Source organism: Naumovozyma dairenensis, chromosome 3, assembly GCF_000227115.2.
Source record: "Naumovozyma dairenensis CBS 421 chromosome 3, complete genome".
Classification (NCBI taxonomy): domain Eukaryota; kingdom Fungi; phylum Ascomycota; class Saccharomycetes; order Saccharomycetales; family Saccharomycetaceae; genus Naumovozyma; species Naumovozyma dairenensis.
In genome coordinates this window covers 100,590-124,220 of record NC_016481.1, presented here as the reverse complement: position 1 = coordinate 124,220, position 23,631 = coordinate 100,590, and the positions used below count along the sequence as shown (strand labels likewise).

The following is a 23,631-nucleotide window of genomic DNA, read 5'->3' as shown; positions in this document are numbered from 1 at the left end:
TTAATAAACATTGCTAGTGGGAAAAATCAGACAGACAAGTTTTCCTCATAAATTGGCCAAGCCAAACAATGGATGAAGAGTTTAATAAACTTGTCGAATATTTTAAAACGGACTTTCCAGCATTTAAAGACACATATTTTAGACGGTATGGATCGCCCTTGAGTTATCGAGTTCAGTGCATATCACTCCATGTGAGTTGCACCAACGCCTTTCTGGAACAAAATGAAAAGATTAAGAATATGAAACTATGGCCTGTCATCATGAAAATATTTCTATCACTCGGCGTAGCTTCTGTTAATGATGAGAGAAGTTTTTTTACTGTGGGAAGATATTACAGACAAAACAGTCAAGATCTTGCAGATGAGACGATTGAAAGCATACTTCTGATAAAGCCTTTATATTCCAATTTTCGTGACAATGATATCTTTCTTGATACAAATTTTGGTGTTTGATTTTACTCTCATTCTTCTATTATTTACATTGTATATATTATTATTATCTATCTTGAAGCTTATATTGCTGATAGGCCAAATTTTTTGCATGAGTTCAAATCTTTTCGGTTTTCTAAGCTTAATATTTACCCTATATTATTTGGTAGAAATTCTATTTTTGTTTTCTCACAATTAGCTGCTGCCTGTTACTTTTCTTATTTATACCCTATTTTGACTTTTTACCTTATTTCGGCGTGTAACAACGCCAGAGCAGCCCTATTTTTAAACCCCAAATTTTGATATATACCCTACCTTTTTTTCAAAATTTTTGCGCCCAAGCCTAGTTTTTTCATTCCATTCATCCTAATCTGTCTCAGGCCTGAACAATATGTGTGCAAGTGAACGGGTTTGGGGGAAAAACATAACAAGTTAACGCCAATAGTCTAGATATATACGTACGTATAGACGCGAAATAACATTCAATAATAACATATATCTTACCTAGACAATAAACAATTTAACACGCTCTTCTTTTGTCCCTATGGTTCGTATATGAGTTCCAAGTCTAGTCAAATATACTAATAAATAATACATCCATTGAAAAAAATAATGACATCTATCGAGAAACTAGATCAAGAGATCACATTGAATTTACAAAAAATAGATTCAAATCTTGGTTATTGTTTTAAAAAGATAACACAAGATATCATACCACAAATACGAAATTACTCCACCATATGTGATCAAATTACAGACAGTACAAATTGGTTAAACGTCATGTTTCAACAAACTGCTAATGTCGATTTGAATATGCATGTCAATGCCTCTGCCATTGTAGCAAATACAAACGGTAATAATCTTACCAGTAATAACAACAGCGGTAGTGATGACAAGTCACAATCTCAACGTGATAGTATATTCCCTGTTGGGGTACGAACCCAAAAACGATCGACGAATGGGTTAGATTCCAGCAGCGAAATTACGATACCAAAATTAAAGAATTCATTATCTGCATCAAATGGTCAGAAAATTGATAGGAAAACTATTGACAGTAACAATAATAACAATGATTCTAAGGAAGATGAATATGAATTTCATGCAGCAAATATTACATCCACAGGACAGGTATTAGCAGTTCCTGATTCTAGTGACGATGACAGCGCCGGAGCTCTTACAAATAGTAACACTAAACTTACGAAACCACGCGATGATGCTACGAATGGGACAGATGATCCAGACGGTAGTACATACCAAAGACAGAACAAGAAGAGGAAAGTGTCCTTATTATTACAGCAAGAATATGGATCTAGTTCCAGTGTACTACCTTCACCAGTTGCGTTAACTAGGAAAGAGAATAATGACTTAGAATCAGCAGGATCGATGCTGAATTCAACATCCAGCGGGAATAATGATTTAATGAATAGTTCTCCATTGAAGCAGGGCACTACCACGGGGACCACTAACGCTAATACAGTTACTGTTACTCACTCGACGACGACGAATGATGATGCTCTGTCTAATGAAGAACATAGTACGAAGGAAACGAACTTAGTTATTCATTTCCCAACTAATTGATCAATTATATAATATAATGTACTAAGTACTAAAGTTATATAATCTGTTGTTATGTACGTGAGGGGAAATTTAATAATATACTCTGTTCTCCTCGCGTTATTCCGCGTATTGTCGTTAATAGCATATTCTTTTAATTTAAGGAACAACTAAGGTCAAAATGTATATCTAGGGCGTTGCACTATAAAAATATAAAATCATCGAAGCTTGGTATCCAAAGCCATATCAGTAGAAATTGAAATAGAGAAGAAGATCGATGGGTAATATAATGTCATCAAGTTTTGCGCCAGAATGTACAGAATTGAAAACTAAATACGATGATTGTTTCAATGAATGGTACAGTGAGAAATTCTTGAAAGGGAAATCGGTTGAAAATGAATGTTCTAAAGAATGGTATGCTTATTCCACTTGTATAGATGCTGCTCTAGTGAAACAAGGTATTAAACCTGCACTGGATGAGGCAAGGAAAGAAGCACCCTTTGAAAATGGGGCGAGTTGCAAAGTACTAAAGAAGGTGAGAACAAATATTGATATCGAGTTGGGTGCGTTCATAATCATAAAATAGACCCACGGATCCAAAAAATAACCTAGATACATATCTATATATCATGTAAATACATATATTCATCCCATTAGTATTATTAATATTATGCCGAGCACCATCATCATGTACTCACTTGATATAGATGTTGTGAACAAAACTTGACAGCGACAGAAGCATGTCAAATATTATATAGCCTATATTAGACAAAGGATCTAAACCTGATCATATACCATCTATCGTCTTCATTAAGATATAGTCTGTCGAGGGCATATGCATATACCTCGTTGAAAACGATCTTACTGTGGCTTCGCTCTTGTTTCCAAGGGGGTGGGATTTATCTATTGTTGTAAAAATACAAACCAAGACGATCAAATATGTACAAAACCTAGTTATATTATAGTAAGCCAGAGATTCAACAAGAAACAAATGTCAATAGATCTGTTTTCTACCAAGCTCCATTGATAGTAATTGGTCAGCATATACACACAATTTTTTTTTTATATCTCAATTGAAGCATACTAAAAGAAAAATATTCATTTCATATCATTTTTTTTCTACAGCATAACCGTTAATTACAAAAGTACACTAAAAAATATACTTATAATAGAACCAATAACAAAATATAAAAGAATATATACAACAATATTATAGAATGGTATCACAATTCAAAAGCAAGAAATTGGATCCTGCTACAAAGTCGAAAATAGAAACATTAAAGGAATTGTTCCCCAATTGGTCCAATGATGACCTTATTGATTTGGTGCGTGAATTCAACGATCTAGAAACTATAATTGACAAGATAACAACAGGATCAGTAACTAAATGGGACGAGGTTAAAAAACCAACCAAAAAAGATAAATCTGACTACAATAATATCACAAGTAATCCATTATTTCAACAATATTTACCTGATCCTGAAGATGAATTAATAGCCGAAAGATCTTTAAAGAATAAACCAATTAAAAACAGTACAGCATATTTGAAACCTAAAGCAAGAGGAGTTACGTTAAAACAAACTACAACTTTATCGAATTTAAATGGTTCTTCCTCAATTTCTTCAAAACCTGTATCGAAGAAAACTTCATGGGCATCCGTAGTGGCGGCAAATAAAACCCCAATTTCTGTACAAAGCACTCCTGAAATTCATGAATCTTCAAATCCAGTCCCAATTGTTAAGGAACAATCTGAAACTGTCATCGAGAAAAAGAAAATTAAAAATTTACCATCTTTACCATCGCTTAATAATAATAGTAATACCACTATAAATGGTGGTGGTATGACCACGGGTTCAATTACAACGAAGAAAATGTCTTGGGCTGCACTTGCTAAACCAAAACCGAAAAGTATCGAAAAAGTTAAAGAAACTACTCCGAATGGCAGTCCTCTAGAAAATTTGGAATCTTTGAAGTTGAATATCAATAAAGTAGCAGAAGAAGAACAAGAAGAACAGGAGGAGGAAGAGACGTCAAGTGAAGAGGAAGAAACCTCTGAGGAAGAAGAAACATCAAGTGAAGAGGAAGAAACAAGTGAAGAAGAAGAATCCAATGAAGAAGAAGCGTCAAGTGAAGAAGAAGAATCCGGTGAAGAAGAGGAATCGGGTGAGGAAGAAGAATCGAGCGAAGAAGAAGAGGAGGAAGCACCAAAGGTGAAGAAATTACCTCAGAAGGTAGTTAAAGAAGCTGAATCCAGCGAAGGGGAGGGGGAATCAAGTGAGGAAGAATCTACTGAAGAAGAGGAAGAAGAAGAAGAAACTAAGGAGGAACCAGAGACACAAAAACCAGTTAAACCTGAAACAGGCAGAAGGTCTGAAGATAATGTCCCAGCATCTGCTCCCACTGATAAAATAAGTGAAGAATCTTCAAAAACTGTTCCACAAACAGCAGTATCTCAACCAAATACGGAAGTTCCTCAAAATTATGCCTTACCTCCACAACCACAACCACAACAACAAAATATTCAATCCAAATCACTATCTCCTGTTCCACAAAACCCGGCTATGACAGCTGCTCAACAATCATACTACATGTATCAACATCAATTCCCGGGTTATTCGTATCCCGGTGTATTTGATGGTCAAAATTTCGCGTATGGTCAACAACCTATGCAAGGAAATCCAATGAATCAATATAATATGCATATGGGTTATGATCAACAACAAATAAATGGATCAGAAGTACAATCTAATAGCAATCAACCCCCACCAAATGCCATGAATGTTGCTGGTATGCCAGATCAACAAGGGCAAGGTCAAAGCCCAGTTCAACAACCATACGGAAGTTCATTTATACCCTATTATGGACAACATTTCTACCAACAATCTTTCCCATATAACCAACCACATTATGGTGGCCAATATGGATATCAAAACCCAAATGCTGTTAATTACAGCAACTATTATTATCAAAACGCTACACAGTATCCAAATGGTCAACCTGGCCAACAGGGTCAAGATAACAGACAAGAATTGAAGAAAAATGAAACATCTGACATGGCTGAAGCTCAAAACAGATCTCAATATCAACAATATTATCAATTTCAACAACAACAACAACAGCAACAACAGCAAGCAGCTCAATATCAACAAATGCCACACCAAGGACAACAACAACAAAGCACTTCCTTAAACCAGCAAGGAGCTACTCCACAAGGTGGTTCTTATGATTATAGTAATTACAATTACAGTGCTAGAAATACTGGAAACTTCTTTTAAGGAAAAGTAGCCTTCACATCATTTTCGTGTACGTTTAAATACGTACATAGTATTATTCATAAATATATATAGATATATATTTTGCATCTTAACCTTCATTATTTTACTCCGTTAGAAGACGAAATCATACGTACTAGTTTAATTTATTCGTTTACTACGTAGTTATGCTCAATTTTGGAAACAGGGCTTCACCATAGGGTATAAGTAATTGGTCAATGATCCTAAACCCTAATGTCTACCCTAATAAGTATTCTCCTGCATAGATCATACATTGTACATAATTACGTATATTATATTCACTATATATAGTTTATAATACATACAGCAAGAAAGAATAGCGCCTCTTCTAATAAGGTCAAGGCTTAGTAGTATTAGGAACCTACGCACTATATTCCAAAGGACTCCTTAAATTTATTGATTAATAGAGTAAGGATATGTAAGGAAGTCGTCCAACTATCCATCAAGTAGGCAAGTAAAAGAAGGAATTTTAGAAGGGTATTTATCGTCCTTTTATATAGTCATTTTTTTTATTGGATCTTCGAGCCTCCTATGGTAATGAATGATTATAGACGTCATAGTAAAACTGTTCTTGGACCATATCCTGTCCCCTAACCTGTGGTATATTTTCATGCTCATTAAACAGGAACGTATATCTTACATTTCTATTCTTATTAAACCTTCTTTTCATTCTATAATATCAATATCGAGTAAGAACTATTAATTCAACTAACAATAACATAGGATATCATATATCATTTGCATTTCATAAAAATAAAAAATAAAACCAAAAATTCAAGGAATAAACACATTTTAAATAATAATGCCAAATAACAAATATAGACCTGGAAATTACTTCTTCTTACTACCATGGATAGCATTCATCCCCTGGTATGGGATGTTAATAACAATGCTTATATGTTGGGCAGCACAAGGCCACCCCATATATTGGTTTATGCATTCAGAACAATTCCCCGTGTACATTTCAGACATTGGTGCCACCAATTTACGTCCCTTATTTATCTCTTGTGCTGGTTGGCAAGGTTTAGGGTACGTCATTACAGTAATGTGTGAATTTGTACAAAGATACGGCTTCAAGAATTGGTATGGGATGCAACCTTGGTTCACTAAGGATGAAAGGAATTTAATTTGGGCTGCATTGATCTTGGGAGCTATTGGTGAATTAGGGTTATTGTTTTTGTCCATTTTCTCTACTGCTAGATATCATGACGCTCATACCGCTATGGTTGTCGTGTTTTGTATTTTTATGTTGTTGTCGATAATTTGTTTGACGACACAATATTTTATTATGGGGAGACATTATGCACTTTTACATCCAAAGAATTATCAAAATAGGGATTACAATACCAAGACAATCCATGAATTGAAATGGTGGCAATGGGATGGAGTCGTTTGGAATAAATTCGTTATTAGTGGTTACGCAAAGACAGTTTGGATGGTGTTGGCCATTGTTTTCGCTATTTGTTTCGGTGCTATAGATAATGATTCAACAAGTGCATCTTTTGAATGGCTTTTGGCGTTTTGGTTCGGTGTCATCTTTATGATAATATCAGTTGATTTTTATCTTGGTAGTAGATGGCAATTTTCTAAATATTTCAATAAGATTGAAGATTTTAATGGATATTATAAGTATGGGAAATTCCAACAAGTTAGGAAAGATAAACATGGTAATGGCATGTACGACAATGATTTAGAGAAGCAAACAAATGAGCATAGCCAAGCAATTATACAGGATACATCCTCTGGGACAATTTCCTCTTCTTCTGCTGCTATAGCTGAGAGAGGAAATTCAGAATTTGTGACTGCGTCAGAGAGCGATAACGCAACCAATGAAAGACCTGTTGTCGTATAACCCTTTAATATCCGATTTTATATAAATCTTTTTTACATATTCATATCGTTACCTAATTTCATAACTAACACTAATCAATTTTAATTTGATAATTATTATTATATTAAAAAGTTAAATAAATATAAATGATATTAATAAATGAAATTAGGGGACTATTAATATAAAGAAAAACCAACGGAAAAAACTACGCCAAGTTGGTAAGAAAATGAGCTCTTCTTGATCAAACAAAGTAAAAAATAATAGAATTTTCAAAAAAATAGACAAAAAAAACTACACGCCAGATCAATATGATACCTAAAATACTTCTTTGAAAAGACTATTCGTATTTTTCTGATCTCCTTGCTGTCCATTGGCATCCACTAATTCTGGTGATGAGCCTTGTGAAAATCCAGTAAATGATGCAACTAAATCACCTTCTTGAGAATTTCCCGTAGATGCCTTATGACCAGCAGCAACTTCTTCGGCAACGATTGGTGGAGCTGTAGCCAAAGGAGATCCTCGTTTATTAACATTTGCATTATCTGTGATAGAACCCAATTTCTTATTCGCCATTGGTTGTTGTTGTTTTTGCTGCTGTTGTTGTTGTGCCTGCTGTCTTTTAACCCTCTGACTCTTTTTCCTCTCGGCAGATCCCATAAAAAAATTATCTCTCCAATTAGAAGTTTTAGCTCCAGAAGAGGTAGAGGGTCCATTGTTCATAACCCGATTTGATCTAGATATATCTTTTGGTTTCGAAGAAGCTATGGTGTTTGACTTAGTAATTGGTTTATCTACCGTAGCCGGAGTATTTTCAACAATGACTCCACTCACGTTGGTTACAGATCTTGCCGATGCAGTGGGTGTAGCACCACCACCATAATTATTCAATGCAACACTTTCTTCTTTCAGGTTTCCTTGATCGTTAATTTCATCTTGTTGCACAGGTGTTGCTTCCTGCTCCTGCTCCTGCTCCTGCTCTGTATTTTCTTCTTCGGAAGCCAATTTCTCCCTTTCTTCAGCTTCCAATTCGTCAGCCTTCGCTTCATATTCTTCAGCAGTAGGTAATGTGGCAAATATCTTAGGATCGTACGCCAAAATTTCCTTTATGTTTTCCTCAGCAGTATCTTCCTCTACTTGGGCATTCTTTCTTAATGCTTCAACCATGTTTAACCTTTCTGCAGCAAGAGCTAACTCCTTTTCATTTTCTTCAATTTTTTTATCAATGAGTAAAGTATCTAATTTCATTTTTTCAATGGTAGCTTGTTTTTCATCAATGCTAGATTGTTCCTTTGTCTTCCTTGCCAACAAAATATCTATGTTTCCACGATTTACTATATGATGTTGATGTTCTTCTTCAATGGATACAGCAATATGATTCAAATTTAATCTATGAACATCGATTTCCTTCTCTAAGATATCAATCTTTTTGGCGGCATCATTACATTGTTCTATTAATTTTTCATTTAAAGATTCTACTTCTTTCATATCATCATAATATGGTTTTAATAATAAATCCTGTTCTTGATTCATCTTATGAATTTCATTTCGTTGATCAGAAGAGTGGAACCAAGTTTGTAAATCATTCATACCATTAACAGTTTGGTTTTTCAATTCTTGGTTAGATGTAGCCAATATACTACCATGAACAGTCTTTGCCGTATTCAATTCTTCATTCTTAACATTAATTTGATCTTCCATTTGAGCAAGCATAGTATTATACTTAATCTTGGAATCTCTTTCTAATCTAGCCTTTTCATCTTGATTACGTGCAGCAGTTTTTTCAAATACTAATTGATCATGTTCATCTTTAACTCTTTGGAATGTTTTCCAATTTTCCCAATCCAATCTGTTTTGTTTATATCTATCTTTGATATCAAGAGTTGTCTTCTTTTCTCTTGCGACAGTTTCATGAACATTTTTTAACACAGGATCTGTTCTTTCATGAGCCAATTTGTCCACATTCTCCCATGGTACCCATAATCCGCCACCAAGGTTAACTTTCCCCTCTTGGCCTTTCAAAGTCTTAACACGACCCAATTGACCCTTTTTATATTCATCAGTGGCTTTAGTAATAGCCAACCTATTGAATTCTTCATTATTAAATAATTGTACTTCCTTTTGAGCCAAATCAATGGAATTCAATTTCATATTAGTCTTAACTTGAGCCATATTGAAAACTTTATAAGAATCCCCAACATCACTTTGATGTTTCAATCTTTGTAATTCCATATTTTTCAATTTTGTTTGTTCCTCCATAGATGACTTGTTGGTAAGGTATGATGCCACTGCCACAGCGTAATTTTTTTCAGATTGTTTGATTCTTTCAATTTTGTCAGCTGTGGGATCCCAACGTTGGGTAATTCTTTCGTTTGCCCTTCTTTCTGCACCTTTTAACACTTGGGATAAGTTTAGTTTCCTAGAGATTTGGGTTGGATGTTCTTTCGTGATTGTTTTGGATGGAGTTTTGCCTAAGGCTGTATGAGAATGGGAGGAAGAGACCGGTGAGGCTTGTAAATGTGCATTTTCGATGATAGATTTATCTCTAGAGAGTGCCTTTAAAGCAGCTGTATGTGATGTTATATCTGGTTTGGAAGATCTATCAGAGGATTTCGATAGATAATGTGGTAAATTCATGTCTTCTGGACGTAATGTGGACATGACAAGCTTATTTGCTGCTGCTTGAGCGTCAGGAGCAATTGATGGTGGCAGTGACGATGGTTCTGGGGACGTGGATCTTTGTCCAGATAATTCAGGGAGGATCTTTGTTGTTGTAAGATAAGCCGCAGTTTGAGCTGCCAACTTGTTATCAGCAATCCCAGAAGAATGTTTAGCAGGAGAATCAAAAATACCATATTTTAACTTGGTACGATATATTGCTTCTTGACTTAGTTGATTCTTCTTTTTCGAAGTATCGGATGTGTCGTTCATGTCCACATAAGTAGCCGAAGTGACAGTTGTTGTCTTGGTAGTGGTAGTTTTGGTAGATACAGCAGTATTTTCGTCGGAAGTATCATAACCTGATGGTGCATGGTCTGGGTTATTGGGCGATGAAGTTAAGTATGATTTATTTGTAGAAACATATTTCCTCTCCTCTCCCAAATAATTTGCAGGTGAGACTAGAGACATTGTTTCGATACCTAGTGTTCCAAATTAATTTACCAATTAATCAAATAAACTAGTTGAAGAATAGTTTGTTTTTTCAATGTAGTTAGTTAGTCAGGTGGAGGAAAAAAACAAGACAAAAAGAAAGAAGGATGATACTAGATCCCGACCAGAATGATATTTTCAGGTACAATCATTTTATAGCAAGGTCCCAAGAGTACCCAAAATAAGTTTTATTCTCATCACGATTTATTCCGATCCGCGACAATACCCAACCAGTATTTAGCAGAATATTCCATGTAACAATAACTCCTTTCTTGGCAGTGCGTATCTCATACATACATACATACATCTCTTCTTTCTTTGTCTCTCTTATTATGATTGGTATATTGTCTTCTGTTGTCGTTGTGTGTGTGTCAGGGACAGAATCCCCTAAACAATACGGGTTTTTATGGTAGCGGCGCACGGCTGTTGTAGCACGTGACCAGAATATCATCACATCAAATGAATTGCCCTCTGATTCTTCTTGCTAATTGTATGTCTTTCCTCATTAGAGTGATCCTCTTGGCATGTAATGCAAGTAGATTTGCATGTTCTAGAAGGCCAACCAAGTAGGCTTCACTAGCCTCTTGTAACGCGACAATTGCCATCGATTGCCAATGTAACTGTTGTTCCTCAACGGTAAATTGATCTGTCACCTCTTTAACTAATTTTGTAAATGGTATCTTTGATATTAGCAATTCTGTTGATCTTTGGTATTTCCTAATTTCATATAATGCTAATGTACTCGGAGTATATTTGGCTCTTCTTTCTTTATCTTCTCTGATTTGCTCGGCTTTTTCTTCTAACCTTCTTTGATGTTGTCGATCATGGCTCCTCAAGGGTTTACTGACTCTACTATTCAGTTTTCTACTTCTTATCTGTTTATGTTCTGGTTCAGGATGTTCGAGAGAAGATATATCTTCTTCTCCGTCATAATGTTGGAAATTATAATCATCGATATTGCCGGCCTGGTCACCAAAATATTCCTCCTCCGCATTATTGAATTCACTGATCCCACTTATGACAGATCCTATATCATCATTCATAGTATTTTGATAATATCTTCCTCTATCTTCTTCCGGTGGCAATTGTCCATTCAATAAATTTTTACGTTCTCTTGTCCTTTGTAACAATAAAAGTGCCTTTTGATCAATGTCATCTTGTTCAAGACGTAAATCTGCATCAAGGTCATCAAAATCTGCATCTTCTTCTTCATCTTCATCCTCTTCGTTAATCCTATGTGCTATTATACTCGGGAGTAATCCATTCACATTATGTATCGATCTTGCTCTTTCATAATTATTATTAGCGCTGTTGTTTACGCTAGAGAAAAGATGGCTAGTTGATTCGTTGCCACGATCTGATGGGATCCATTTCCTACTCTGCATATTTCCTTGAGATAGATTGTTACAGTACTATACAATCTTTTGAGTAGTATCATTACCAAATAGATATATCTTCTCATTCATTTACACTACTTAACGAAGTAAATAAACAAACACGAAATTTGAAAAATCATGACATACGGCAAAAACATCGCAGTTTTGAAAAATATACAATCGACTACTTTTAACAATATTAAAAGATAAAGAAGGTAGTATTATTCCAAAGTGGTAAGCAACAACAGCACGACTATTCTATCAGTGACAAAATTCATCGGTACCACTGACGAGTGTGCAGAATCTTATCCAATAACAAGGGGAGAAGAAAAAACAACAAAGAAAATGGCTCCAATTAGGTCAGAAAATACATTGATAATATATCCAAGATCGCAAACAACCTTGGTCCAATTAGGTCTAGGTGATGAAACATTCGCTGTGCCTAATCTAGAAATACCATCTGAAATCTATAGAACATTTGATGAACTGAATCAATGTTTCAAATATCATGCAAATCCTATTGAATCTGACTCATCCTGTGTACTAATAAAATTCATCGAAAATGGATCAATCATCGACCTAGAAGCGTTCTTGCAATTCATCAAATTAATTTATGTATCCATTCTAGATTCCAAATCTAAAGAAAATCCAGACACAGCTTTTTCTACAGAATTATCAAATATCCCATTCCTCCTAATAACGCATTATACGTGGTCACAACCTCAATTAGAAAAAATAACCCAATTCATATTCGAATCATTGAAAATATTAAACGCAATGTTATTACCATCATCTTTATCTACCTCAGTGGCAATGATCTCATTACAGAATTGTTGTATCATCGATATAGGTAAATCACATACTGATATAATCCCAATAATAGATTATACTCCATTATCATTCTTAGCATCCACATTACCAATGGGAGGAGATAATATTAATAAATTTTTGAAAACTCAGTTACCTTCCAATTTCACAGATGATCAAATTGAATCATTGAAAAAATCTCCCATTTTTGAGGTCTTGAATGACGAAGACATCGCTAAATATTCTAAATATAGTGATATTTCTGATATAATTAATCCTCGTGATAATGCAGAAGGTATGGATGCTGATAATGATGGTGGATTAGATGTCGCTCAAATTATTATTAGTGATCGTGATACAAGAGAATTGTTAGCTGAAAGAGAGCGTGCAAAGACTGAAAAAAATGTACCTAATTCTGAATTAGAAAATAATTCATTCATTGATAAGAATGGGGATGAAATTACTGTTGGAAAACAAAGATTTCAAGGTTGTAAAACTTTGATTGAAAAAATATCTAAAAGAGTAGGGCTTGTTTTGAGTCAAATTGATGACATTTCGAAATGTAAAGCTGCTTGGGAAAATATAGTCATTGTAGGTGGGAGCTCGTCTATTCAAGGGTTTAAAGAAGCGTTATTGACAAGACTTATTAAAGATCATATAGTTATGGAACCAGAAAATGAGAAAATTAAAAGAGAACAAGACAGTTTAGACGCAGCAAATGCTGCCGCATCAGAAACTACAACAACCACAGCAGCTGCAACAACAACTACGAAGGGGAAAAGAAATGCGAACAAATTATCTGGTATGACAAGGTCTGTCTTTTTACCTGATATTGAATATGTACAGGGCCCTAACGTGATAAGGTTAGCTAAGTACCCAGAATATTTCCCTGATTGGAAGAAACATGGTTATGCTGAAATCCCATTTTTAGGTGGGGAAATTGTAACCAAACAATTTTTTAATCATTCAAGAGATAGTTTTTATATTACAAAGGAAAAATATGAAGAAAAGGGTCCGTTGGCACTATGGGATGTTGAATTTTAATTCTTCCACCTCAAAATAATGATATCGCACTTTGTATGATCTTATGTACTTTCATAGGATGACTATCTCGTTCTGTAACTAAAAACAATTGAATAATTATTTATTGAAAGGAATATTATTATATAATGTCTATATTTTTTGTTCTGTAAAAAAATCTATAAGAATTTTTTTATGACTGAGTTGATTCAACGGATTATTGATCAGCATAATCGAGATATTCTCTAATCTCCTGAACAGTTTCTTGAGAATCATTATTAGCCCGAGAACTGGAGTTTTGGAAATATTTTTGGAAGTTCAAAATGTTCCTTGAAGATGTTAACCCTTTTTCAAAGGAAGAGGATTGAGTATCAACGATATGTACAATTTGATTGCTGGGTTGTTTATTCTTTAAAGGAGAATTAGAAAGGCTTGGCCGGTGAGAAGCATCCAATAATTGAGTACGTTGAGGGGTAGTCTTTATTCTAATAAGGTTTTTAATTGGTGTAGCTATCTTAATGGGGGATAAAGATAACGAAGATGTTGTCCCAGTAGATTTTCTTTTGGTGAGAGAAGAGTCATCCTTTGTCGTGTTATGAGGCGTAACAATACCGTCATGATTATGTTCTTCATTTGCCAATTTGTAGACACAATCGTCATAAGAGAAGGCAGTTTTCGCGTCTCTAAAGTCCAATAATTGGACGGGCTCGTCGAATGATGATTCCAGAGAAGAAGTGACAGATCCAATAGGAGATATCGGGAGCTGTTGGTTGAATTCTTCCTTTTGGATAGGAATGCCGTCTGTTTGTTTTTGCAATTTTGTCTCTTCCATGACAGAATCTTTCTTGTGTGTAGAATTCTTTGAATTTTTTGAGTTTTTTGAAGATTTAAACAGTTTTTGGAAAAATTTCTGAACCGACTTATTTTCCTTCTTCTTTTTATCCAAGTTCTTCTCCTTTGTTCCCTTTTCAGATATAAATTCGTGTTCCTTCATCGTGACACTATTAGTAAATGCCTCTGGAACTTTAGACATTGCATCCATATCGATTATAATTGTACCATCTTGATCTTGCTTAAGAACAGTAAGCAAAGTATTGATATGAATTCTTTTCTTTGGGTCCTTCTCCAAGAGATGCATTATTATCAGATCGTTTAGTAGTTCTCCATTTAATTTACTTGATAACGATTGAGTAACAATTTTGTGGTAGGCGTCAAATTCATTATCTCCACAGAATGGTAAATCATTATATAATAAGCAATAGATTGTCACACCTAAGGACCACGTATCCAATTTAAATCCACTATCAACCGACATTTGAATATCATTCCCGATAATATCCTCGTCAGTAGGATCTTTCCCGAAATGACAAAGTTCTGGTGGAATGAATGCTGGTGTTCCAACAATTTTATTTAATTCCATTTGGAAACATTTCATTAATAAAGAGGGGTTTTTTTCTTGATAACTGTCTTGGAAAGGTAATTTGTCAGGTATAATAACACTACAACCAAAATCAGAAATTTTACAACAACGATTGACGCTATCGCATAATATATTTTGAGGTTTAATATCTCTGTGAATGCATCCCATATCAAACAAAAACTTTAATGCATGCGCCATATCCCACAAGACTTTCAAAGCGAATCGTCTTGTTTTTGCTGCCGCATCTTCGTTATCATCTTGACCAATTAATTGTAACCATTGTTTGTTAACTTCTGTAGTCATCGTCGATGAAGTATAATCTCTTTTCCATAGTAATTCACCAAGATTACAAAATTCATTAATGATACAAATATCGGAACTGTAAACATCATCAAAACATTGAATCAACCTAACAATATTATTATACCTATTATTATTTCTTGATAAGTATACCCAGACGAATATTTCCCATCTACATTTTTGAATATTCATTAACATTATGATCTCATCCGTAGTCAATGCCGCTCCGTCGTCATCGCCGTCGTGAGTATAATATTGTTTATTTCTTTGTATCCATTTCATAATTTGATTCATAGAATATTGTGAAGAATTTTGTGGTTTTTTCGAAATTAATTTCATGGCAAATATTTGATTCGTCTTTACGTTTGACATCTTATAAACTTTTGAAAATTGACCTACGCCTATTTTCGTGATAGCTTTATATGGTGAGTCATTTGTGGGGTGGGTTATTGATTTGATTGAGTTGATTATTGTTTGTGTAATTTCAGGTGATTCGATTAACGAATGGTATGTTTGTTCTAGACGTGGAAACTCATGTGGGTCCTGTTGGTTTTTGCTAGTATTTGTGACTGATAATGGCTGTAATAATGTTGGGTACGTTCGACTTTTCGTGTTCATCTTCCCTTCTTTTTTGGTCACACGACTAATTGGTTGAATTAAACGGATTAATTGAGAATGTCCCAAGGTTACTTTTGCACTAATTTGTGGCCAAAGGCTGTTGCCGTTTGGTGTAGCCCAATTTGGTTTTGTTTTTGTTATTAGTTCATCCATCTTTCAAACATAAGGAAACGCGTCAGCAAAGGAAAAAGTTTGTTTATATTTCTAATATGTTTCTGCTTTGTTTCCAGCCGCCGAGTGGACGTTTATAATAAGGAATGAGGGAGCTGGACCGGGATTGCCGATTGATTGATTACCAAACTAACCGAGTGTTCTCTTTTTTGTTTCTCAACTGTTTCTAGAAGCGTTTTGGTTTCCAAGGCTCGAGAAAACCCCTGTCCTCTATCCACCGAAAAATCGTTGAGTTTTGATTGAGTTTGACGATTTTTGCGGTGGATAGTGAAATGTTTGGTATTATTTTCTACGGGCATAACAAACTTTACATACAGACACGCAAGTCCCAATTACTTACTTTATAAATATAATATAAACTAAGTTGAGTATTGAGAAATGTTCTTTCTATCAAAAAGCATACTTTCTCAATATTACTCTCGTCCTATATTGTGATAATAGTTTCACCTGGAAATGCCTTTTTCTTTTACTCGTCGTAACCATCATGAATTCAGGCTGTCATTGATTTCGAAACTCATCATAAAAAACCATGTAAAGTGAGTGGAGTACAAAGATATTTATAAAATTAGTTCATTAATATTATAGACAAAGAAGGGAATAAAAAAATATATGTATAGATATAAATAAATAAATGTATAGTCTTAGGTGTGAAAAGCAAATGAGAGAAATAACTCTAATCATAGAGTTTGGAATAAGAAGACTGGGGAAAGGTGTCATAAGTGGTTGTCTTTTTTTTTTTTGGTTTTTGGTAAGTACTTTTACTGCTTTTTGTTTTTGTGCGTGTGTGTGTCTCTCTCTTTGTCGTAATTTGTGAAATATAAAATAAGCCAGTTATTTTTTCCGCTCACATGTTTTGGTCATTAGTTTTTGTTTTGTTTTTGAGAATGTATATTTCTATCTACCCTGTAGATGTATATCAATCAGTTCGAACGGTTCTTGTTTCTTGTTTAAAAATCGCCATGTTTTTTATGAGTCTTCAAATGTTGTGATAAATTATCACTTCTACTAAATCTTTTAGTACAAAACATACAGCCAAAAGGTCTTTCAGCAGAATGAACACTTCTAAAATGTCTTTTTAAATGTTCACTTCTTCTAAATGCCTTTTCACAATCTGAACATTTAAATGGTTTATTTTGATCATCATATATTGTTGTTGTACTTGATCCTCTAGTATTTTTACCAGACGATGTAACAGTAGATAATGATGCAGTTGACAATGTTGTTGTTGTGGAAGGTAATTTTGGTGTCGTTGTACCTGAATTTGCAGTTGATTTTCTTCTTCTTGATGAAGAGGATGAAGTCGTTGTTGAAGAAGAAGATGAAGATGATTTTTTCTTGGAGATAGAATTTTGTAACGTTGGAATCGGTAAGGATAATGGGATTGGCATAAAGTTTGTTCCTGAAGATAAATCATAATCAATTGGAGTATTATTATTATTATTATTATTATTATTATTACTATTATTATTGATAATCATATTTTGAGAAAGATTTCCATTATTATTAATGTTTTCTTTTACCAAAGATGAAGACGATATGGCTGGTAATAATAAAGAAGATGGCGACATTGACGAGGAAGAAGGGGAGGATAGAGTTGTTGTCTTTATTAAACCTTTATCTGAAATATGTACTGAATCTAAACTGTCTACACCAATTGTTGCCAATTTAGCTGCTCTTGATGCATTTTCTGATAATACCATTGAAGGTTTAATAAATTTAGGTGGTCGTACTTGTTTTTCCAGATTGGATGTGGCTGTGGCTGTAGCAGTAGTAGCAGCAGCAGTAGCAGCAGCAACAGATGCAGCAGATTCACCATTAAAATTGATATTGAATGATTGTAAAGCTTGTTCAATACTTTGAGATCTAAACATTCTATCGTTCCCATTGGCCGTGGCTGTATTAGTAGGTGGATGGGAGTTATCAAAATCATTATCATCAATATCATTATCAGAAAGTACATTTTCCCAAGGTATCAAATTAACATTTGCATTAGTAATGGTTTTAATCCTATTATTATTGTTATTAGTTTGATCATATAATTTATCGAAAATTGTTGAATTAATGACGGCTGGTACTGAAGTCCTACGATTCTTCAAAATACCATTATTATTATCTTTATCCTTATTAGTTGATGATGATGATGATGAAAGAGTAATATCATTATGAGAATATTTTCTTAATGTAGATCTTGGACTTATTGGAGTCAAGAATTTATTATTATTACTATTATGATGGTAAGAATGAGATTGAGACCTGTGATGAGAAGAATGAGAATGACGATAATGGTTATGATTATTATTATTAGACGAAGAAGAGAAAGAAGAAGATAACATAATAGGATTTGTTTTAGTTTTTGACAGGGATAATTGAGAAGGGATTTGTTTTGGACTTGACGGACTCATTATAATTGAATTTTTCCTTGTATTGTTTTTCGATAAATTCTTTTCTTGTTGTTGTTGTTGCTGTTGTTGTCTTTCCTGTGTTGGAATATTTGAGAAATTTAAACTATAATCATTTTTCAATGAATTATCTTGATTTTCTATATGTGAATCTTTTTTTAATGAACTTGAGCCTGAACCTGGTGAATTTGGATCAGCTACACCTGTGTTATTGTTATTATTGGTACTTGCAGGTTTAGATAAGTTCCAAAAATCTATTGAATGAGAGATTGAATTTCTTGAATCCGTTATTGGACGTAATGAGGGAGAAACTACCTCACTTAATCTTCTTTGAAATTCATCAATATTGAAATTATTAATTGTATTATTTTTATCTTCTTGATCGTTATTATTATTATTATCATCATCATCTAGTTCCATTGTTTCATCGTTATTTACTTTTGAATCATGAAGATCTTTTTCTTCATTAGTTCCTAAGACCATTAATTCATCTAAATTAAAATCATTATTGCTGTTTGAATTTGTTGGAGAGTTTGTTGTGGAAATTAATGAATCCAAGAATATGTTTGGATTATTTTTATTGTTACTGTTTGATGTAGATGCAAGATCACGGGATGCGGGAAGGGATTTTGTTGTTGATTGTGGGGGTGAAGAAGCAGAAGAAGAAGACATCGTAAACATATTTTTATTTGTAAACTGATGATGATCATTCAAAAGAGGAGATAAGGCATCCAAATCCATTTCTGAATTTGGGATTTCTTTACCACCTTTATTATCTCTAGTGTTGGTGTTGTTGTTATTATTTATATCTACCATATCTACGTCTAAATCTAAATCTAAGTCTAAATTTAAATTTAAATCTAGACTTAGATCTAAGTTTTGTAAAGTAACAGCTGTAGAGTATTTATTATTATTGTTCGAAAGTTGATGATGAATTTTTTTCTCATTGGCGTCATCTAAAAGAGCCAGTAAATCATTCATTGCAGTTGGAGTAGATACTGAATGATTATTTATAACACGTTTATTATCATTATTATTATTATTATTATTATTATTATTATTATTGGAAATAGTTTTGAAATCCAAAAAATCATTTTTTAAATTAATGGTACTATTATTTGCAGTTGTTAAAGCAGTATTAGTAAGAGAATTATTGATGACATTATTGGTGGCAGACATAGTTGTAGAATTGGAAGTAGTATTTGTATTTGTATTACTGACAGGTGTAATTGAAGAATCAGTTCTACGTTGAGAATAATCTACTGAATCATTGGAAAATATATAATCAGGTGAATTCGGACTAACATAATTTAAATCCGAGTTTTGATTCATGGTATTACTATCCTGTGTCAATGCCAAAGATAATGATTGCTTATTATCGTTAGTATCATTAGTGGTAGTATTGTTGAAAGTTGGGTTCTGATTGGTAACGTTATTAGCGGTCAGATTTGCTGCAGTGGAGAACATAGTACACGTGTGGTATATTTGTTGCCTTTTTTTTCAAGTTAGTTATAGTGATTCTCAGCAAAGTTAGAGAAGAATACAAAGCAGTTCTTTTCAAATATAAGTGTTTATTCTCTCGAATATAATAGTTATAATAACGGAAAAAAAATTTTTTTTTGACTTTTTTCTTCGTCAGGATCTTCTTCGTCAAGATCTTCTAAGTTAGTATATTAATGAGTGGAGTTGGTTGGTATAATGACAATATTTATTTTTTGTTCAATTCAATTTTATTATTATTGAACGACTCAACGATATAGCTAGTATTTATTAAATGATATTATGTTAGTTTCTATATGGAATCTTAATCTATATAACTTAGAGACCAAATAAGTCCATACTGTTGTAAAAAACGAGATCTCTTGTTCCCTTTCTGTTTTTGGCCCTCTTATGATAATACCTCTACGTATATCTAGCTGTACGTATTTCTATATCTGTGCCGAAAATATCAATACTTAATACAATACAATACCGTACAGCATAGCACAGTAAAGTACATACAGTACATACAGTACATACAGTATAGTTTAAAAAGAAAGATACGTCGTATGTTAATTTGGGCGGTGCGGGACTCCTCTGTGAGAACGTTTCGTTTCAGCTTATAGTTTTCCAATTCCGTTTTCCGTTTTCCGTTTTCCGTTTCCGTTTTCCGTTTCCGTTTCCGATTCCGGTTCCCTTTCCGTTTTGGGTGAGTTGCACTGCGAAGAGTTTACTGAGCTGGGTTGCCTTGGGTTGGGTGGGCTGGGCTGGGCTGGGCTGGGCTGGGCCAACAACATGCCTTAATCTGGGGTCCCCCGCAGAGACACACCAACCACTGGGAGAGCCCTGGAGCCGGTTTCAGAAGACCGTCGGTAAAGCAGATAGCAAAAGAGTATTAAAGACAGGGTCAGATGCTTTGAATAAAAGGGTTCCCAAAGAAGATCGTGAGAGTAAAAGCAGTGGGATAGTTAGGTTTGGTAAATATCTCCAGTTTAACCATCAAATTTGCAGGTTTTTCAAAGGGTTAGACCGACCCAGACCGACCCCCGCCAGCGGCAACATTCTTGTTTTTAATTTTAGAAACATAAAAGCGGCAACCCCCCCCCCCTTTATTTTTGAAGTGGGTAACGCACCCCAGCTTCTTTACGTAGAGGTAATACGTAAGTGTACCTCAAGGAACAATACTGTACGACTATTTCTTGCAAAAAGTTGGTTATGTTGACTATTAGGCTGACTTGCAGATATGCACGGGTTTTCGGGCCTGTCAAATGATTTGACAATTGAAGAATTACGGTACTTTTAACACGTTACCAGGTACAGAAAATCCAAATATATAAATGAGAAAAGACCGCGCAGGCCTTTCTCAGGAACGACAATAAGGTACGTACGTACGTACGTACGTACTTACTTACGTACATGTTGCAGTACTTTAATTTCCAACGGATATGTCTCCAATTTTCTACGAACGGGAATCTCGAGTCTCGAAGAGCCGGTTTGTCTGGGTTTGGGTGTATTTTTCACAAACAGGCCGCCAGAGAGGGTAACAATTAACTCACGTGCCCAAAGTACGTACAAAGTACGAAGTACGAAGTAACTATGTGCGTACGTCTAAATCACGCCTGGGACGGATTAGGATTAATGGATTGAAAAAGCAAGGATTAGGCGTGAAAATTTTGAAAGAAAGGTAGGGTAGAAATCAAATTTTATGGATTGAGAACAGGGTTGGTTTATCCTGGCCATGGATTGAGGCATGGATTGAAAAAAAAATTGAAAAAATAGTAGTCGTATACTATGATTTTTATAGTTTTTCTTATTTTATTATATAATAAAAAAATGGATTGGGTTAGGATAGACTTTGGATTAGGATAGGATTAGGAGTGGATTGAAGATTTTTACCGAGGATTGAAAAAAGGTAGGGTAGGCCAAAAATTGCTTAGGATAGACCAAAAATCCTATCCGTCCCAGGCCTGGTCTAAATATCAATAAGTGGTACATAATAAATAGTTACGAACCCACAGTGGTGTCACAGGCTAAATCTATTACTCTAAATTTAAATTATGAACATGTGTTTCTTTATATTTTACATATATTAGGCTATGTATCCATATAATCTACTCTCTATGTTACAGTTTGAAAAAATATATATATATACATATATAAGCAAACGTACACAGATGAATTGCAAAACAGCGTCCCCATATAATATTGGGAGGTGAAACACTTTACATTACCGGAGTCTTCCAAACTCATATGTACACTGCCACAGTAGCAAATGGACGAAGTCATATGCTTGGAGGCTATTTGAAGTATGGTGGGTTATTGTTACGTTATGCTACGCTATGTTATATCCCCACAACATACAGTGTAGAGCGAGGCGTGGCAAGTCTCAAATGGAAGCGACATCTTGAAATTTTGAAATTTTGAAATTTTTCAAACTTTTTTCAAAATGAAAATAATAATGTATACGTAACATCAATGCCCATTTATACGACATACGTACGTAATCAATATTTCGAATACAAAGAAACTCCATTATCACTAATAGATATATACTTACATAACTATTGCTAGTTACCGGAATAACATACAAGAATACCACCCATTATATAATACAACAATACTATACAATATTGCTGACCATGCAAGGTGGAATCAAGAGGAAAAATGATATCTTACCAAGATATAAATCTGGTAAATACAATCCAAAAAAGAAAAACTTTAATGGAAGTCGTTTCGCATTAACTACTCCAATGAAAAAATTGCTAGGTTACTCTGTATTATTAGTCTTAGTCTACTTAATATTGAATTTCGTCACTTCTGATTTCAATAAGAAATCATCTTTCGAGTTAGATCATATTAATGACCTGTCTTCTTCTCTACTAAATGGTGATGCCGCAGCTGCTGCTCCTCCAATAACAAATAGTCATGCATCAAGTAATAATAATAATAATAACAATAATATGGTAGATTCTAACAACATTTTAGATAAGAATACTGTTAACCATCCTGAAAAAGTTTCAAAAGATAAATTTAATAACGAAGTCGCTAAACAACAAGAAGTTAAAAACTTGGAGAAAAATAATGAGTTCAATAAGAAGGATTCATCAGCATCAAATAAAAACTCTCAACAACAACAACAACAACAACAACAACAACAACAACAACAACAACAACAACAACAACAAAAGGAAAGTAAGAATATCCCAAAAGACGTTGATATCGATTCTAATAATGGTGATGACGTAAACGAAAACGTGAATTCAAGTGGAACCCAGTTGAAAAAAGAAGATTTTGAACTAGAAGGTTTAAAACAGAATGAAAAAATTGAAAGATTAAAGAAATTAGAAAAGGAATTAGACCTTTTCGAGAAAAGACTTGCTAAGCAAATTGACCAAAGAGTGAATAAGAAGGATAACAACAAGCAAGAACAAAAACAAGAACAACAACCACAAGAGGAAAAAGAAATTCCTAAAGAAGAAAAGACTCCAAAGAATGAATCATTAGAAAAGTTACAAAATGAACAATTGAAGAAAGAGGAATTAAACTCTGAGACTAATAAACATGATTCTCCGGAACAATTGGAAGAAAATAAAAAGTTACAACAAGAATTACTAGAAAAGGAAAAAGATTCAGAGCCTGACGCCAATAACTTAGCAGCAGCCGATGCCGCTGACGCCGCTAAAGTCTAATAGGCGACACAAGAATACTAGTCAAATAATTATTTTTTATAATACTAAGTAAATAAAAATGTATTAAAGTTCATTATACGAACAGTTTTATTTCGTTAT

The 23,631-nt window shown here is 34.1% G+C and overlaps 10 protein-coding genes across 10 annotated transcripts; 6 read left to right on the top strand and 4 right to left on the bottom strand.

Moving 5' to 3' along the window:
* Nucleotides 1-1,040: 1,040 nt before the first annotated feature.
* ASK1 (Ask1p) lies at nucleotides 1,041-2,006 on the top strand (the record flags this gene model as incomplete). Its single annotated transcript, XM_003668920.1, has 1 exon — nucleotides 1,041-2,006. One exon carries the CDS (start codon nucleotides 1,041-1,043, stop codon nucleotides 2,004-2,006), a length of 966 nt encoding a protein of 321 aa, XP_003668968.1.
* Nucleotides 2,007-2,259: 253 nt separating this feature from the next.
* Nucleotides 2,260-2,568, top strand: MDM35 (Mdm35p; the record flags this gene model as incomplete). The annotated part of the gene is made up of 1 exon (XM_003668919.1): nucleotides 2,260-2,568. The coding sequence occupies one exon, from the start codon at nucleotides 2,260-2,262 to the stop codon at nucleotides 2,566-2,568; it is 309 nt and encodes a 102-aa protein (XP_003668967.1).
* A 631-nt stretch (nucleotides 2,569-3,199) lies between these two features.
* On the top strand, nucleotides 3,200-5,257 carry NDAI0C00620 (RNA polymerase II degradation factor 1; the record flags this gene model as incomplete). The annotated part of the gene is made up of 1 exon (XM_003668918.1): nucleotides 3,200-5,257. The coding sequence occupies one exon, from the start codon at nucleotides 3,200-3,202 to the stop codon at nucleotides 5,255-5,257; it is 2,058 nt and encodes a 685-aa protein (XP_003668966.1).
* Nucleotides 5,258-6,077: 820 nt separating this feature from the next.
* On the top strand, nucleotides 6,078-7,127 carry NDAI0C00610 (Frag1/DRAM/Sfk1 family protein; the record flags this gene model as incomplete). The annotated part of the gene is made up of 1 exon (XM_003668917.1): nucleotides 6,078-7,127. One exon carries the CDS (start codon nucleotides 6,078-6,080, stop codon nucleotides 7,125-7,127), a length of 1,050 nt encoding a protein of 349 aa, XP_003668965.1.
* A 294-nt stretch (nucleotides 7,128-7,421) lies between these two features.
* Nucleotides 7,422-10,232, bottom strand: NDAI0C00600 (uncharacterized protein; the record flags this gene model as incomplete). The annotated part of the gene is made up of 1 exon (XM_003668916.1): nucleotides 7,422-10,232. The coding sequence occupies one exon, from the start codon at nucleotides 10,230-10,232 to the stop codon at nucleotides 7,422-7,424; it is 2,811 nt and encodes a 936-aa protein (XP_003668964.1).
* Nucleotides 10,233-10,708: 476 nt separating this feature from the next.
* CSE4 (centromeric DNA-binding histone H3-like protein CSE4) lies at nucleotides 10,709-11,638 on the bottom strand (the record flags this gene model as incomplete). Its single annotated transcript, XM_003668915.1, has 1 exon — nucleotides 10,709-11,638. The coding sequence occupies one exon, from the start codon at nucleotides 11,636-11,638 to the stop codon at nucleotides 10,709-10,711; it is 930 nt and encodes a 309-aa protein (XP_003668963.1).
* A 336-nt stretch (nucleotides 11,639-11,974) lies between these two features.
* On the top strand, nucleotides 11,975-13,480 carry ARP9 (Arp9p; the record flags this gene model as incomplete). The annotated part of the gene is made up of 1 exon (XM_003668914.1): nucleotides 11,975-13,480. The coding sequence occupies one exon, from the start codon at nucleotides 11,975-11,977 to the stop codon at nucleotides 13,478-13,480; it is 1,506 nt and encodes a 501-aa protein (XP_003668962.1).
* Nucleotides 13,481-13,673: 193 nt separating this feature from the next.
* On the bottom strand, nucleotides 13,674-15,947 carry ELM1 (serine/threonine protein kinase ELM1; the record flags this gene model as incomplete). The annotated part of the gene is made up of 1 exon (XM_003668913.1): nucleotides 13,674-15,947. One exon carries the CDS (start codon nucleotides 15,945-15,947, stop codon nucleotides 13,674-13,676), a length of 2,274 nt encoding a protein of 757 aa, XP_003668961.1.
* A 965-nt stretch (nucleotides 15,948-16,912) lies between these two features.
* Nucleotides 16,913-19,831, bottom strand: MSN4 (stress-responsive transcriptional activator MSN4; the record flags this gene model as incomplete). Its single annotated transcript, XM_003668912.1, has 1 exon — nucleotides 16,913-19,831. One exon carries the CDS (start codon nucleotides 19,829-19,831, stop codon nucleotides 16,913-16,915), a length of 2,919 nt encoding a protein of 972 aa, XP_003668960.1.
* Nucleotides 19,832-22,482: 2,651 nt separating this feature from the next.
* On the top strand, nucleotides 22,483-23,532 carry NDAI0C00550 (uncharacterized protein; the record flags this gene model as incomplete). The annotated part of the gene is made up of 1 exon (XM_003668911.1): nucleotides 22,483-23,532. The coding sequence occupies one exon, from the start codon at nucleotides 22,483-22,485 to the stop codon at nucleotides 23,530-23,532; it is 1,050 nt and encodes a 349-aa protein (XP_003668959.1).
* Nucleotides 23,533-23,631: the final 99 nt, after the last annotated feature.